We start from the raw sequence: 14,450 nt of genomic DNA, 5'->3' as shown, positions 1-14,450 counted from the left end.
TGAGTGCTTAGAGCATGGTGGTTGAGAACAGACTCCAGGCTTCAAATCCCTGCTCCAGTATTTACCAGCTGCAGGACCTTGGACAAGTTAATTTCTTATCTATAAACCTGTCTTTTTACTTGTCAAATGGGTATATTAATAATACATATTGCAGAGAGTTGTTTTGACATTTAAATAAATTACTAAAAATAAAGCACTTAGGAAGGGCTCAGTAATGTTAGTAATTATTATTTTATAACATATTTATTTGTTTTCTCTTAAATTTATGTTTTACTCAGAAACTTGTAGCCTTTGCGAATCTTTTAGTTGGAAGTCCAGGAGGTACTTAATTTTAAAAAAACACAAGTTTTGGAAACCTATTTGAAAAAATGATGACATAAAACTTCCCTAACTTAATGAAGGAAATAGACATATTAGTCCAGAAAGCACGGAGAGTCCCAAACAAGATGAACAAGAGAGAATCTTAAAAGCAGCAAGAGAAAAGCAGTTAGTTAGCTGCAAGGGAGTTCCTATAAGACTGTCAACTGATTTCTCAAAAAAAAACTTTGCAGGCTAGAAGGATTGGCAAAAAAATATTCAAAATAATGAGGAGCAAGGACGTATACTCAACTTAGCTCTACCCAGCAAAACTACCATTTAGAATCAAAGGACAGATAAACAGCTTCCCAGACAAGAAAAAGCTAAAGAAATTCATCACCACCAAACCAGTATTATATGAAATTTTAAAGGGTCTTCTTTAAGAAGAAGATTAAAATTATGAACAATAAAATGGCAATAAACATATCTGTCAACAATTGAATATAAAAAAACAAACAAGCAGAACAGAAACAATCATAGATACAGAAAACTTTTTGATGGTTGCCAGATGGAGGGGGTCAAGGGAGCGCTGGACGCAAAAGATGAAGGGATTAAGAAGTACAAATAGGTAATTACAGAATAGTCATGGGGATGTAAAGTGCAGTATAGGATATGGAGTAGCCAACGTACATATATGCATGACCCAAGGACATGGACAACAGTGTAGGGATTTCCTGAGGGAGTTGTGGGGCACTGGGTAAAGGGGGACAAGGGGGAAAATTGGGACAACTGTAATAGCATAAACAATAAAATATAATTTAAAATAAATAAAAAAATAATAAAGAAATAACACAAGTTCTATCGTCTTATTAGTTTCCAGAATAGGGGGGGATATTCTTTTACCATCAGGCACACAATAACCTTGGCACATATTTTTGAAGTCTTTTTTAATGTTTGTATCTAATGTTATATATTCTATATTTTTATAGTGTGTACATTTTAACTTTTTATATATTTCTATGTGAAGAGATTCAGATGCTTTACTAAAAACTTTTAATGAATAAAATCTGACTATTGAAGGATAAGCCATTGTTATATGAGGGATGGTAGTACTCCTGTGACATGGCAAGTCTCTCTTAAAGGAAAAACCATTTCCTTTCTCTTATACTTCTGACACCAAATGAATGTTTTTTTTGTTTTGTTTTGTTTTGTTTTTTTCCCTCAAACCAATCAATTCTCCAACTCTCTGAACACCACTGGATGTCCTACAAATCAATTCAGTTCTGACACTAACTACCTGGAGCTAGTGCAGACCTCACAGGTTAAGGGCCCATCTCCCAAGACACACACACACCCGCACTTCAAACCTAAGTCCCAGGTTGCCTCTTGTACTTCTGACTGACCAGCTAAAATCAGGCATTTCCACGAGCCCCCCACAGTAATTTGCTATAATGGTCACAGGACTCAGGGACACAGGATTAACTTAACATTTGCTGGCTGATTATAAAGAATATTGTAAAGAATACAGATGAACAGCCAGATGAAGAAGTATTTTACATGGGGCAAGATCTGGAAGGGTTCTGAGCACAGGAGCTTCTGTTCCTGTGGAGTTGGGGTGCATCTCTATTCTGGCACATAGATGTATTCATCAGCCCAGAAGCTCCCCAGATCCCCTACATTTTGGATTTTCATGGAGACTTCATTACATAGGTATGACCACTCATTAACTCAATCTCTCCAGTTCTTTCCTTTTACCAGAGAATGGGGAGTGGGGCTGCAGATTGCAAGCTTCTAATCATGGCTTGATCTTCCTGGTGACCAGCCCCAATCCAGGAGCCACCCAGAGTCCCCTCATTAAAACAAAACACACTCCTATCACCCGCATCACTCAGGAAATTAACATGGGATTTAGGAGCTCTATGTCAGGAACCAGGGCAGAGACCAAATATATATTTATGCTACAATTCCCTTACATCTATTTTTGCATTTGCAGTGTTTTCTTCACTGAGCCTTGGCCTGCTTCCGGAACGATCCGCTACTCTAATGGTTTATGAAGATGTTGTCCAAATAGTCTCAGGATTCCAAGGTATGTTGGATATTTAAAAAGAGAATCAACAATAACATTTGGGTTGACTACTGAAATCTTTTGAGGGACGACTTACTGTCAGGTAGTGATGGTAGTTCATTTACCCAAAGCTGAGACACAGCACATTGGAATTTTGGTTAAACTATCTGTTGGCTGTGATCTTGTTCCTTGTAGGCTCGGCTGTTAAATGTTGAGAAAAAGAAGGGGCCCTACCACTCTGTCCATGACATACCTCTTTTTTTCTCCAAATGAGGTCAGAGCCAGGACCCTGCCTGGGCCTGATTGACCAGTAGACAGGGTCACTCTGAAAAGAATTGTGAGCATTTGAGCATATAGTTTGTTTTGCAAAATGAAATGGTTCTAGAGATCTGTTGTACAACAATATAAATGTGTTTAACACTATTGAACTATACACTTAAAAATGGTTAGGATAGTAAATTTAATATTACAGGTTTTTTAACCACAATAGAAAGTATTCCCCCAACGAAAAAGGACAAAAGTTCATGAGCATTCTATGTGGCTTTTCCTTCTCTCTTGTCCTCTAGTTTAACCCACATCACCTACAGCAATGTGTGTAAGCATGACCTCACACTGTCTCTTGCAGAGACACAGAAAGCTTAAGAGACTTTCCCTTTGGTTGGAGTTGGGTTAAAATTGGGAATAAAGCTTGTGTCAAATGTATTTCTGTGCTGAAATTATTTTCTTCCACCTAAATCATGGGCCTTGAAAATGCTACTTCCAGGATTTTAGTGCTTCACCAGATTCGTTTTTATTTACTTTATTTCTGTGTTCTAATACCATTTACACTAATAATTCTTTTTTTGTTTGTTTTTCTTTTTTTCTTTCTTCTGTTTTTTATTTTTATTTTAATATGTTTTATTGTTTATGCTATTACAGTTTTCCCAATTTCTTTTCCCTTTGTTCCCCTCCACCCAGTGACCCCCCTCCCTTCAGTTGCCCCCCCCCTTAGTCCATGCCCATTGGTTGTGCATATAGTTCTTCTCAACATCTTCCTGTCTACTCCACTCCCTCCTACTATGCTTCTTAGTTCCTGTACCATCTCCCTCCCTTTCCCCCCTTCCCCCTCCCCACTGACCTCCCGCCAAAATGTTCCCCATACCTATAATTCTTCTTCCCACTCCCGTTGCCTTCTTAGTTTGCCTTTGTTTCAATTCCCTAGCTTCTGTTGTTGGTTGTTGTGATAGTTTTCATTTTAATGTTCATAGTTTTGATCCTCTATCTCCTAAACAAGTCCCTTTAACATCTCATATAACAGTGGTTTGGATCTGATGAACTCCTTCAGTTTTACTTTGTCCTGGAAGCACTTTCTCTGACCTTCTGTTCTGAATGACAGCTTCGCTAGATAGAGTAATCGTGGTTGTAGATTTTTGCTTTTCATTACTTTAAATATTTCTTGCCAGTCTCTTCTTGCCTGCAGAGTTTCTTTTGAGAAATCAGCTGATAGCCTTATTGGGACCCCTTAGTATGTAATTTTCTTCTTCTCTCTTGCTGCTTTTAAGATTCTCTCTTTATCCTTAATTTTTGACAATTTGATTATAATGTGTCTTGGTGTGGTTCTCCCTGGGTCCAGTTTTTTTGTAACTCTCTGTGCTTCCTGACCTGTAAGTCTATTTCCTTCCCCAAGTTAGGGAAGTTCTGCTTCATTATTTTTTCACATAATTTTTCAATTTCTAGTTCTACTTCTTCACCTTCTGGCAGCCCTATGATTTGGATGTTGGCCCACTTATAGCTGTCCAATAAGTTTCTGAGCCTCTCCTCATTTTCCTCACTTCTCGTTTCCTCTTTCTGCACTGGTTGACTGTTTGTTCCTTCCCTATGTTCCGATTTGTTGATTTGATCTCTGGTTTTCTTGCCCTCACCACTAGTTTCATATGTGTTTTTGTTCATTTCAGCAGGACTAGCCTTCATTCCATCCCCATTTTGTTTAAGATCTGCTGTTAGGTCTGTAAGCATTTTTATAATCAAAGCTCTGAACTGAGCCTCAGAAAGATTTCCTATCTGCTGAGCCGTTAGATTAGATATTTGCTCTCTGGTCAGCTTCATCACCAGGATCTCTATCATGATCTGTGTCATACTGCCCGTTTTGTGTTTACCTTTGCTTCCTGGGTGGGGCTGAATTTTTCTTTGAGTAGCTTTACTGTTATTGTTTCACAACTAAAAAACAGTGGTTTTCCTTTTTTCCCTGGTTCATTACAATATAATTGACATATAACCTTGTATTAGTTTCAGGTGTACAACATAATGATTTGATACATATGTGTTGGGAAATCATCACCACAGTAAGTCTAGTTAACACCTATCACCATACATAGTTATTCATTTTTTTCCTTATGATGAGAACTATTAACATCTATTCTCTTAGTAACATTCAGATATGTAATACAGTTTTATGAACTATAGTCACCATGCCGTGCATTATATCTCCAAGACTTCTTTTATAACTGGAAGTTTGTACCTTGTGACCCTCTTCATCCATTTCACCCACCCATCACCCCCGGCCTCTGGTAATCACAAGTCTGTTCTCTGTATCAGTAAGGTTTTTTTTTTTTTTAAGATTCCACAGATAAAGGACATCACACAGTAGTTGTCTTTCTCTGACTTATTTTATTCAACATACTACCCTCAGGGTCCATCCATGTTGTCATAGATAGCAGCATTTTCTTTCTCTTTATGGCTGAATAATATTCCATTATATGTATGGACCACATTTTCTTTATCCATTTATTCATTGAAGGACACTCAAGTTGTTTCCATGTGTTGGCTATTATAAATAATGCTGCCGTGAACATGGGAGTGAGGCCGTAGTGTTCTTGAAATGAGGGAATGTTTACGGTTCTTCTCATGTTCTTTGCTAACACAGGAAACTTTAGTCTTTTGCTAGCCCAGTTGAAATGATAGCAAGAGACTAACAGTTGTAATTAATGTCTCTAATACAGACAAGCTATGCTCCCCCTTTTATTTCAGGGTACAGGAGGTCGTCTCTGTATCTTTCCTGGAGATGTGAGTCGTGGGTGCCTTGCTCTTCGACCTCAGGGGCTTATACCCACCCATAGTGGTGCCTGGGGCTGGAATCCAACAGGGAGGGAAAAGCTGGAGCCATCAGCACTTCCTTTCTCTTTCTATTTCCAGCATTGAGCTTAGAACCCAGAAGAGGTGAGAATCTCAGCAGAAAGGTCCTGAGGTGCAGTGGGTCTGTGACCATGCCAGGCCACCCGCAGCCCAGATGAGAAAGAAATAGAAAGTATGAGTAAGAAAAGGGAGCCTATTGGTAGCTGGTGAGAGAGAAGTGGACTGGGGACTCATGGAGTCATGTCAGAGTCGTGGCATTCAGGTGACATCCACAAATTCCTGCCTTATGGTCCCAGAGCTGCCCTGAGCCCAGAACCAGGCAGTGCTGTGCCGTCCATCCCTCTGGCTCCTGTCCTTGGATTCCACACATCCCTCTACCCCTTACTGCCCCTCATGTTCTTATCTGTAGCTGGAAGTGTGGATTCAAACAACCCTCCAGCTGGGGGTTCTCAGTCTTATTATGGCACCTCCCTTTCTGCCATATTTGGGAGTACATCTTACCTCCCAAACTAACGTTTTAAAGCTGAAGTGCAAGAAGTGTGTCATCTTCATCTTAGAACCTACAGAGCTGACCACATCAAGTCCGCAGTCTTGAGCAGACCTACCAGGCCTTTCACAAGCCTTCTCCTCTGCCCCTGGGCCCCTGCAGCCTGCCCTGGGCTCCCACTGAAGTCCTCAGCCTTCCCAACATGCAAACCTTCCGCATGTGCAGCCTCTTCCATCTGCTTCCGCACAGTCTCAGCTAGCACCTACAGAACTTCTGTTCTCTTGGACACTTGGTGGCTCTCTCTTGAAGTTTCTCCTGTGCGTTTTAGCATAGATATTTTATTTTAGTATTGAAAACACTGCGATAATTAAGCTGTTTTCATAACTATCTTTGAGTTCCAGATGGCAGAGCCTTTGTCCTTTCCTCTTCACACCCTGTGCCCATTGCAGAGGAGAGCCTCGGCACATGCTGTTGGGTCAGTGTGAGGGTGCTCACAGTATCTTTACAATGGTTTTCAGTCGAGGGCAGTTTTGTCTGCAGGGACATTTGGCAAAGTCTGGTGAGGTCATAACTTGGGAGCTGCTACCGACACTGTGGGTAGAAGCCACCTTTGCTGTTGGAAATACTGAAATGTGCGGAACGGCCCCTGTTTCCCAACAAAGAACTACCTGGTCCAAATGATTTAGTGCCAAGATGGAGGGACCCTGACCTATTCAGAATTGAGACAGACCATTATTAGTCCATAGTGAGTTACTCAGTAGAACTCAGCTTTACATTCAGTTCTGTAAACTTCATTGAGTACCAGGGCACAGTGTGATGGGTTTCACAGAGTACCTGTGATTAAGGAGCTTCTGTTTAAAAGGGTAGAAGAGATGTGAATTATTGCTTATCCTGCACCTGTTACGTACCATGAGGTACTATTAGGCATCGTGCGTATGTGTCCTAATCTAGAACCATAACAACCATATTGTGAGACAGGTGTGATTTAAACCCATTTTAAAGATAAAGAATCTAAAGGCCAAAGTCACTGAACTAGAAGGTGGCAGAGGAAAGATTGAAAATAGAGCTAAGTGATTCCACTGCCCGTGTTCTCTTATGGCGCCTCTGATCAGGGAGATTTGCAAATATACAAATAAATGTAATATGGGGCATGGAAAGATCAGTGCTGTAAGAGAGATACAAGTAGAGCTTAGAGCTTGGGGTGGGATCAGGAAAGGCTATATAGAAGAGGTGACATTTGAGATGCATCACGGATGAGGTTCATCATATGCAAGTAGGGGATGGGAGGAAGCCTCAGCCATGGAGCGGAGCATGGGCACATATGCAGAAGCAGAGAGCTGGGCAGTCCCCCTGGACAGAGTCTGAGAGCTGACTGGCAGTATGTAGGCCATGTCTTCTGATGTAAGCATGGTGTTGTCCTAGAAGGGGGTATGGAGGTTAGAATAAAAATAATTCATTTCTGCCTCTTACACACAGAATGACTTTGGGCAAGTCACTTAACCTCTTTGAGCTTCAATTTCCTCACCTATAGAGGAGAGAGTTCCCTCTTCACATGATTGTAGTAAATATTAAGTAAAATGATATGTATGTGACAGCTTTTTTAATTCTTAAAGTGCTGAACTCTCTCTCTCACTTGCAGGCAGATGGCATAGTAGTTTAGGTCTAGTTGGTCTCTAATGGTCACTGCTGTTGTTAATTTGGTAAGTGGTGCAGATCCGTTGACGGTTTCTTGGCAGGGAAAGGATGTAATCAGAGTGGAATTTTCGAAAAGTCAGTATGCGAGTAGAAGAAAAGGGGTAAGTCTGAAGCAAAGGGCCAGTTAAGAGACTTTTGCAAAAGTTAAGGCAAGGGGTAATATGGGGTAATGTAGGGTGGAGGCAGAAAGGGAGGAAAAGATGATGATAGAAATGTTGATAAGGAAAGACTGGCCAATCCTGGCACTTGAGCCCATGTGCAGGATATAGAAAGGGGAAATGATGGTGACAACCTGGGATCAAACCCGATGTTGGGGAAAATGGGCTCTTGTGCAGCAGGAGGGGAGGTACATGATGATTTTAGAGTCCTCCATGGGTAACCGGGTTGCAGTGTCCAGAAGGCAGAGGAAACGCAGACATGGAGCTTGGCAGAGAGTCCCAGGCTGGAGAGGAAGGTGACAGAGGAACGCATGGCAGTGGAGGGGAGTCGATATGGACAGAGCCCATAAACAGGAGCAGCTGTGGCTGGGACTGTTCTGTCAGACGTAGGAGGAGGAGAGAAAAGCACTTGCAGAAGAAAAAGTGGGCTGACTCTGGAGAGACCGGAGTTGAAGGCCATGAATGCCAAGAAGAGGGGTTCCAGGCCGGGGGCGGGAACAGTGCTGATCATTGTGCAGAGGTCAGTGAGGATGAAGGCTGAGACATGTCATAGAGCTAGCAGATCATACAGTCATCAGTTGGTATTACCCAGAGCAGCGCATGTTGGCGGTAGAAGCCACATCACTGGGGGTTGGGTAGAAGGAGAGAAGACATTTGCTTATGGGAATAATAGTACAAGTCATTGTTATTTTTCTAGAAGAGGAAGAAATTGGTGTATGTGTTGGTTGGGGAGGAAAAACCTGTAGAGAGAATTATTGGCAAAGGCAAAAATAGTTGGTTGAGCCAAGTCTTGCAATAAAACAAACAAGAGTTTGGACACTTGGGTTGACCTTGGAAGAAAACAGGGACAGAGAAAAGAGGGAAGAAAGATTTTCTAGTGCCGAGAGAGAACGTGGTGGCCCCAGTGTTGTTGGTAGCGGAGGGTCTGAGCATTTGGGGGGTGACGGGTGAGAAGAACAGAGGAAGGCTGAAGCGGCTGCAGCGGGGAATGTGGGCGAGAGGCGTCCGGAGAAAATGACAGGCTCTGCTGTCCACTGTCCACCTCCCACCCACCCAGTCACCTCCCTTCCTGAAAAGTGGGGGATTGAGCGGCTCTAATACGAAGATAAGCCTAAGGGCGTTACGCTCCCCCAACCCCACACGTACCACTTTAAATTTTATTTACCCCATAGTTTAGAATAGCCTCGACCCTTACACCCCTCAGATGTTTCCTTGGTCATCTCACCAGGCAGAGGTCTTGCCAGTGCTCCACGACGGTGCACATTTGGTCCCTCAGCAGCCAGGTACCCAGGTCTCAGCACAGGTCAGGTCAGCTGGGCCGGCCACATTCCTTCTTAGTAAACCTGCGCCAGCATGGCTTGTCTGTGCCCCTCACCCCCAGCTACAGCAGAGAGACCCCGATGTCTGGCCAGGGACCAACTTCTCCTGAACAAAAAAGAGAAGCAACAGGAGGAGAGAGGGAACAGGGATGGGGAGGGGAGAGGTACATCTCCCACTAAAATGCATGACATATTCGAGAATAAGAGAAGGTCCAAGAGAGACAGACAGACAGGCACAGAACTGGGATGAGATCCCAAGGACCCCTGGGAGCTGGGCAGCAGCCTTGGTTGTGGTTTCTGGATCCCAGACCAACCCCATAAGGTTGGGCTGGGGTGCTTTCCTTGGGTTCAGTGTGACTCCCTTTTCCTTTTTTCTAGTCTAGGGTAAGTAGGGAGGCTTCACAAAGATTCCAACCTGCTCATCTCACAGGGGCTGCTCCCAGGCCTGGAAGGAGGCACGTCTCCTGCCCTGTTCTGGGGTAACCAGCTGGGGCTCTGCATTGTCTTAGTCCTCACAAATACAAGCCTCTCTTCACCCTGTCACACTTTAGACACCTCACTCTATCGGAGTAAGTCCTTTATCCTCCCACTGTGTGAAACCCGGGCATCAGCAACACATTTAAGCTGACAAACAGTGAAGAAAGGGAAATGAAGTCTCAAAAGTTCACTATCATTGAAAAAAATGTTGGGAGAAATGAATGTTGTTATGTAGTTGAGGCTGAGGAAGTAAAAAAGAAAGAGGTGACTGACTTTCCATCTCCAAGGGCAGCAGGCAGGAGGACCAAAGAGGCAAACGGCACATGTGGGGAGTGGAGAGAAGGGATTATGAGAAGCAAGGAGCTCCTAGCCTGGGAAGCCTGTGCCATTCAAACTCTATACAGACCCAGGAGAGGACAGCAGGAAGACAGAAGAAAAAATTAGATCAAGAAGAGATTCAAGTTAAAATATATACAAATAAACATAATACAACACACATGGGTGCTAGTACATGACCGAAGGTTTGTTTTAGGGATAAAGAAAGGGCACTGATGATCTGGAGCAGGACTGATGTATGTGCCCCCTTAGTTTCAATGGTGACCAGAGCTAGATAGGACTGTCATGACTTTGGGCACCCAGTTCCCATGGCACCTAATGCCAGGCCTGTTTTATGGAGTGGAGAACCACTCATGTGAGAAATCTAATCAGATTTTTAGGAGTTTGGGGGCGATGTGACCACCTCAGGCATGCATGGTCAAGGCAGCCTACCCCACACGTCTTTGTGGTCAGTCAGTCCATTGGGCTTCCATGGCTTCACCATGGAAGAGAGATGCAGGTTAGTTGATCCTTCAAGCTGTAAAACTCCCTTATTCTAGAACACTTCTAGATAGGTGTATCCCCCTAAACATTTCTGGTCCGGAGTTAAAATGAACGCTCAAGCATAAAGACCATCAACTCTGGGTAGGGCAGTTGGGCCAGAACACCATGGACTGGAGGGAGCATGCCCCCAGCCAACCACATGGTCCACCTCCATCTGGGGTAGTGTATATGCTGACCAGAAGGTCAGGACAGACTGTTGCATTTGAGCAGCCACTTTATTTTAATCAGGAGAGATGTGTTTTTTATTGATAAATACTTTAACTCCCATTTCTATTAATTTTTGTCTTAATAATGTTTTTGGTGGGTTTGTGCAGAATGACTTGGCACCTTTTCTCCTTGGACTGTCACCACAGCATTAGGTAAAAACAGGTTTAGGTTTTACAATCAACATCGAGAGCGAAGTCAAACTGCGGATGATGTCACAAGGTAATGACGGGCCTGTCATCTCAACCATCCGTCTGCACAAAAGAGTTGGATTTGGTGAAGGGATGCACCCTACCAGGAGGGACTGGATGCCAAATGGCAGCTTCCACAGGAGGAAAGGCGTTCATTACTTTTGGGCTCTTTCCTTGCAATTCTTGTCCAGGCTGCACATTTAATTCCCTGGCTCTGCTTCAGTTGGGTCTGTAGAGTTCAACCAGATTTTACCAGATAGAGAAGGATGTGTTTGCAACCCTATCAAAGAGTATCTCTTGCCTTGTTTGTATATAGAGATTGTCATCAACTTGTTTCACTTACAGGGACTTTGTTCCCCAAGATGTTACCCCTATCCATAGGCAAATGCTGTGCAGTGAAAAGACTGTTCACAAAGAGCACTTGGAAAGCTTTTTGTTGGAAACCTAAATAACATCCTGTGTTGAAACAAATGTGACAATGGGCTATTATTTCTACCCCTATAATAGCGTGTTGTCACATCTCTGTCCTGCGTGAGTGGGGGATGGGAGGCAATGAGGGGCGGGCTGGGGGCAGGGGAAGCCCTGCCAAAACCTTAGAGAAGCACTTCCTTCTTTCGCATTTTCGAAAAACAGAAACTGCTCCTTGGGGATGTATCTCAAAGGTTAATTTCTGCAGGTGCCCGGCCACAGCCTCGTGTTCATTTCCAGAGGAGGTCCCTGCGGTTGCCGGAGAACACCAGCTACAGCGACCTGACCGCCTTCCTCACTGCCGCTGGCTCCCCCTCCGAGGTGGACAGCTTTCCACACCTGCGAGGATTAGATGGAAACGGAACAGGTAATTTGAGGCTCTTCTCTTTTCAGCCCGGCTTCTGTGTTTGCATCTTTGTATGTGGCTTGAAGTGTTTGTACTGAATGGGAGAACTGAAGTTGCGAAGGGGAGGGAGCTCTTTCTCCAATTTCAAGTGTGTTGAACGGTTACGTAAGGAATTTAGTCTGCACCACTGCAGAGCTGCGTTTTTGTGACTTCGTCTCCTGGAGCCTTTCTCATACAACTGCCTTAAGCGCCTTCTCTGAGCCCTCTTTTGGTGGACAGAATACATTGAATTCAGAGCAGATTTTTTTTTAATTGAAATTGTATTACTTTTTTTAAGTATAAGATCAGAGTTAGTGTTTTTCTGCCCCTCTGTCCACATGCCCCTGGGACCATGTGTTTGGCAGGGCAGCCTACCTCGCTGGCCTTTGCAGAGATGCACAGCCCCACCCGCCATGTGCCACAGCCGCCGAGGTGAGCAGACCAGTGCTCTCCACTGCCAAAATCACAGAAAAAGTAAAAGCCACCAGCCAGAAAGTTTGTAATAAATCCTTATCCGTAAAGACTGGAGATGTGTGCCTTCCGTCCCTGTTCATGACCAACAGCACAATTCTTCAAGCGCTGCGTGCCAACATGGTCCCCAGTCCTTTGGTGGCTGCAGAGTGGTGGATTCTGAAGTCCTGAATCAATGTCTTGTCTTCCGTCTTCTTTGCCCAGACATTTTAGTCTAGTCATAACGTATACTCGAAAACCAGAGGCTGCTCTGGGTTTAAGCCTGATGAGTAAGTTATTGCATTTCCCAGGGACACTTCCATTGAGTATCACTTATTAAATATCACTTCAGAATGATTATGCAACTGATTGTCCTGAAAAAACTTCTAAACCTGCAACATCTGATCCGTTTTATAGAGTATTAATTAATGACTGGCTGTAGATCAAGATGACCTGGTGATTTGTCATTTGCTTTTCTTCCCTCCACGGTACCTGTTTTCAGAAATGTTTATTCTTCCTTTAATTTTTACGTGATCATGATGCAATTGATAGTAAGTAATTGGACAGATACATGGTAGTCATCTTAAGTAAGCATTATAGGGAAAGAAGTATTAACGTCTACTTTAAATGTACAGCCCTAAGAGAAAACCAGTGTTTCAAACATGATAAAGTACAATCTGAGACCATTGTGGAATCTCCACTCAGTCTCCCTGACAAAATGGTGCACAGTCATAAAACCCCAACTTGAAGAAACGACCTCTTTTCACGGAGCTCATTAATTTTTCTGTGCCCCACCCCCTACAGTTCTTGAATAAATTACAAAATCTGAGAAGATGGGGAAAGAAGAACACAAAGGCAAAGGACTATTGATTTTAGTGGAGTTTGGTTTATTTTTTAAATCACTGTCATTTCAGAGGGAAGAGGGTCTTTGGAAGGTTACATTCAACTTCTTTTCTACTGAAATAACTGATAGTTGACCTAGGAAGAATTCTTGCAGTGATTCCAGAAAAGGCAGCCAGCCACCTGCAGTGTGTTTGTTGGCACCTCTGAGGGTGTGGGTGCAGGGACCCCATGTCCTACCGCAGCAGCTCACTAGCTGAGTACCCATCTCCAGGTCACTTTGTACACAGCTTCTCCACTGCCCCATAGTTGTTTGCCTCCTATTTTATAAACCACATCTAAGAGATTTCAGCTTCGCATGAGAGCCTGGACCCCCCGTACCTGTGTGAGATAAGTCATAACTAGAATTCAGTGAAAACAAACCATGCCCGGGATGTGATGGGAAAGTGCTCCAAAGGCTCGTTTCCTTTGAGCATCCTAAGGGGAGTTGTGTCAGCTTAGAGGGAACTTCCAGAATTGTAAACAGAGAAATGCAGCCACGTGGAGATTTCAAGCTCTTCCTCGCTTGCTCAAGCCTCCTGTCCACTCATTTAGTTTCCTGATATCACATTGTGTCACATACCATGCCTGAGTAACATTATACTATCCCCTGGGGTTGCTGAGAAAGCACAGCGTTGTTCAGTGACATTCCCAAGGGGTTTTCTGGAAATTATTGATACTTCTACTAGTAACTCCAGGAAGACAGAGAGGAGTCAGTTAAATGACTAATGGGTGAAATTGTCCTACGGCCTAGAAAAGCTGGTAATGGATTTCAAAGCTAGACAGAACCCTAGATGTTATCTGAGCAAAACCCGTCATGTTACAGACAAATCGGAGGCTCTGAGTGTGGGCCAGTGGCACTGCCCCTGGTCCTACTGCTTTGGCCTGACACCTGTCTTCATTCGGACATGATGGGAGCCGGGTAACAAGGCAAAACAGAAAGGAAAGACCCCCTTATTCGCAGAACTCAGTATTTTATATAGAGTTACGGTCTCATAACAAGGACTGGAGGAGCCAGTTTAGCCTTTCAGAGTATGAATCTTTCCAGAATAAAGAAAGTGGGAGGGCAGGGGGAGGGCCATTTGGAAGGCATTTAGTGGCGCCCTGAAAAAGGAGGCCTCAGCAAGCAGATAGAAAGAAGTGCCTGCAGTGTTTTCAAACAGAGGACTTTTAAACGAACATTTAATCACAAGAACTTAATGCATATTGCATTAAATTAATAAGCCCTTTTCTGCAGTGCTGTACTTACTTCTGAACATTTATAGCTGAGTGTGTTTCTTTCCATAGACTCAGGAAAGAACCTAGTCCAACCCCCTTAGTTTTGCAGATAAGTAAAACAAACCCCAGAAGAGTGAAGTCACTTGCTGGAGGCCATGTAAGCAGTT

At 43.5% G+C, this 14,450-nt stretch overlaps 1 protein-coding gene across 2 annotated transcripts in view; it reads left to right on the top strand.

Annotated features, from left to right (window-relative positions):
* FAM171A1 (family with sequence similarity 171 member A1) overlaps window positions 1-14,450 on the top strand; it is a 121,843-nt gene that overhangs the window by 74,572 nt on the left and 32,821 nt on the right. For both annotated transcript variants that reach the window (XM_090266562.1, XM_090266561.1), the window contains exons 3-4: window positions 2,291-2,383; window positions 11,560-11,718. In XM_090266562.1, coding sequence (XP_090122688.1) covers window positions 2,291-2,383; window positions 11,560-11,718 — 252 coding nt within the window. The remainder of the gene's footprint in view (window positions 1-2,290; window positions 2,384-11,559; window positions 11,719-14,450) is intronic.

This window comes from Furipterus horrens, unplaced genomic scaffold (genome assembly GCF_987537825.1).
Source record: "Furipterus horrens unplaced genomic scaffold, mFurHor1.1.pri manual_scaffold_2, whole genome shotgun sequence".
Taxonomy (NCBI): domain Eukaryota; kingdom Metazoa; phylum Chordata; class Mammalia; order Chiroptera; family Furipteridae; genus Furipterus; species Furipterus horrens.
Note: the sequence above shows the minus strand (reverse complement) of the source record. Positions and strands in the feature narration are given on the sequence as shown.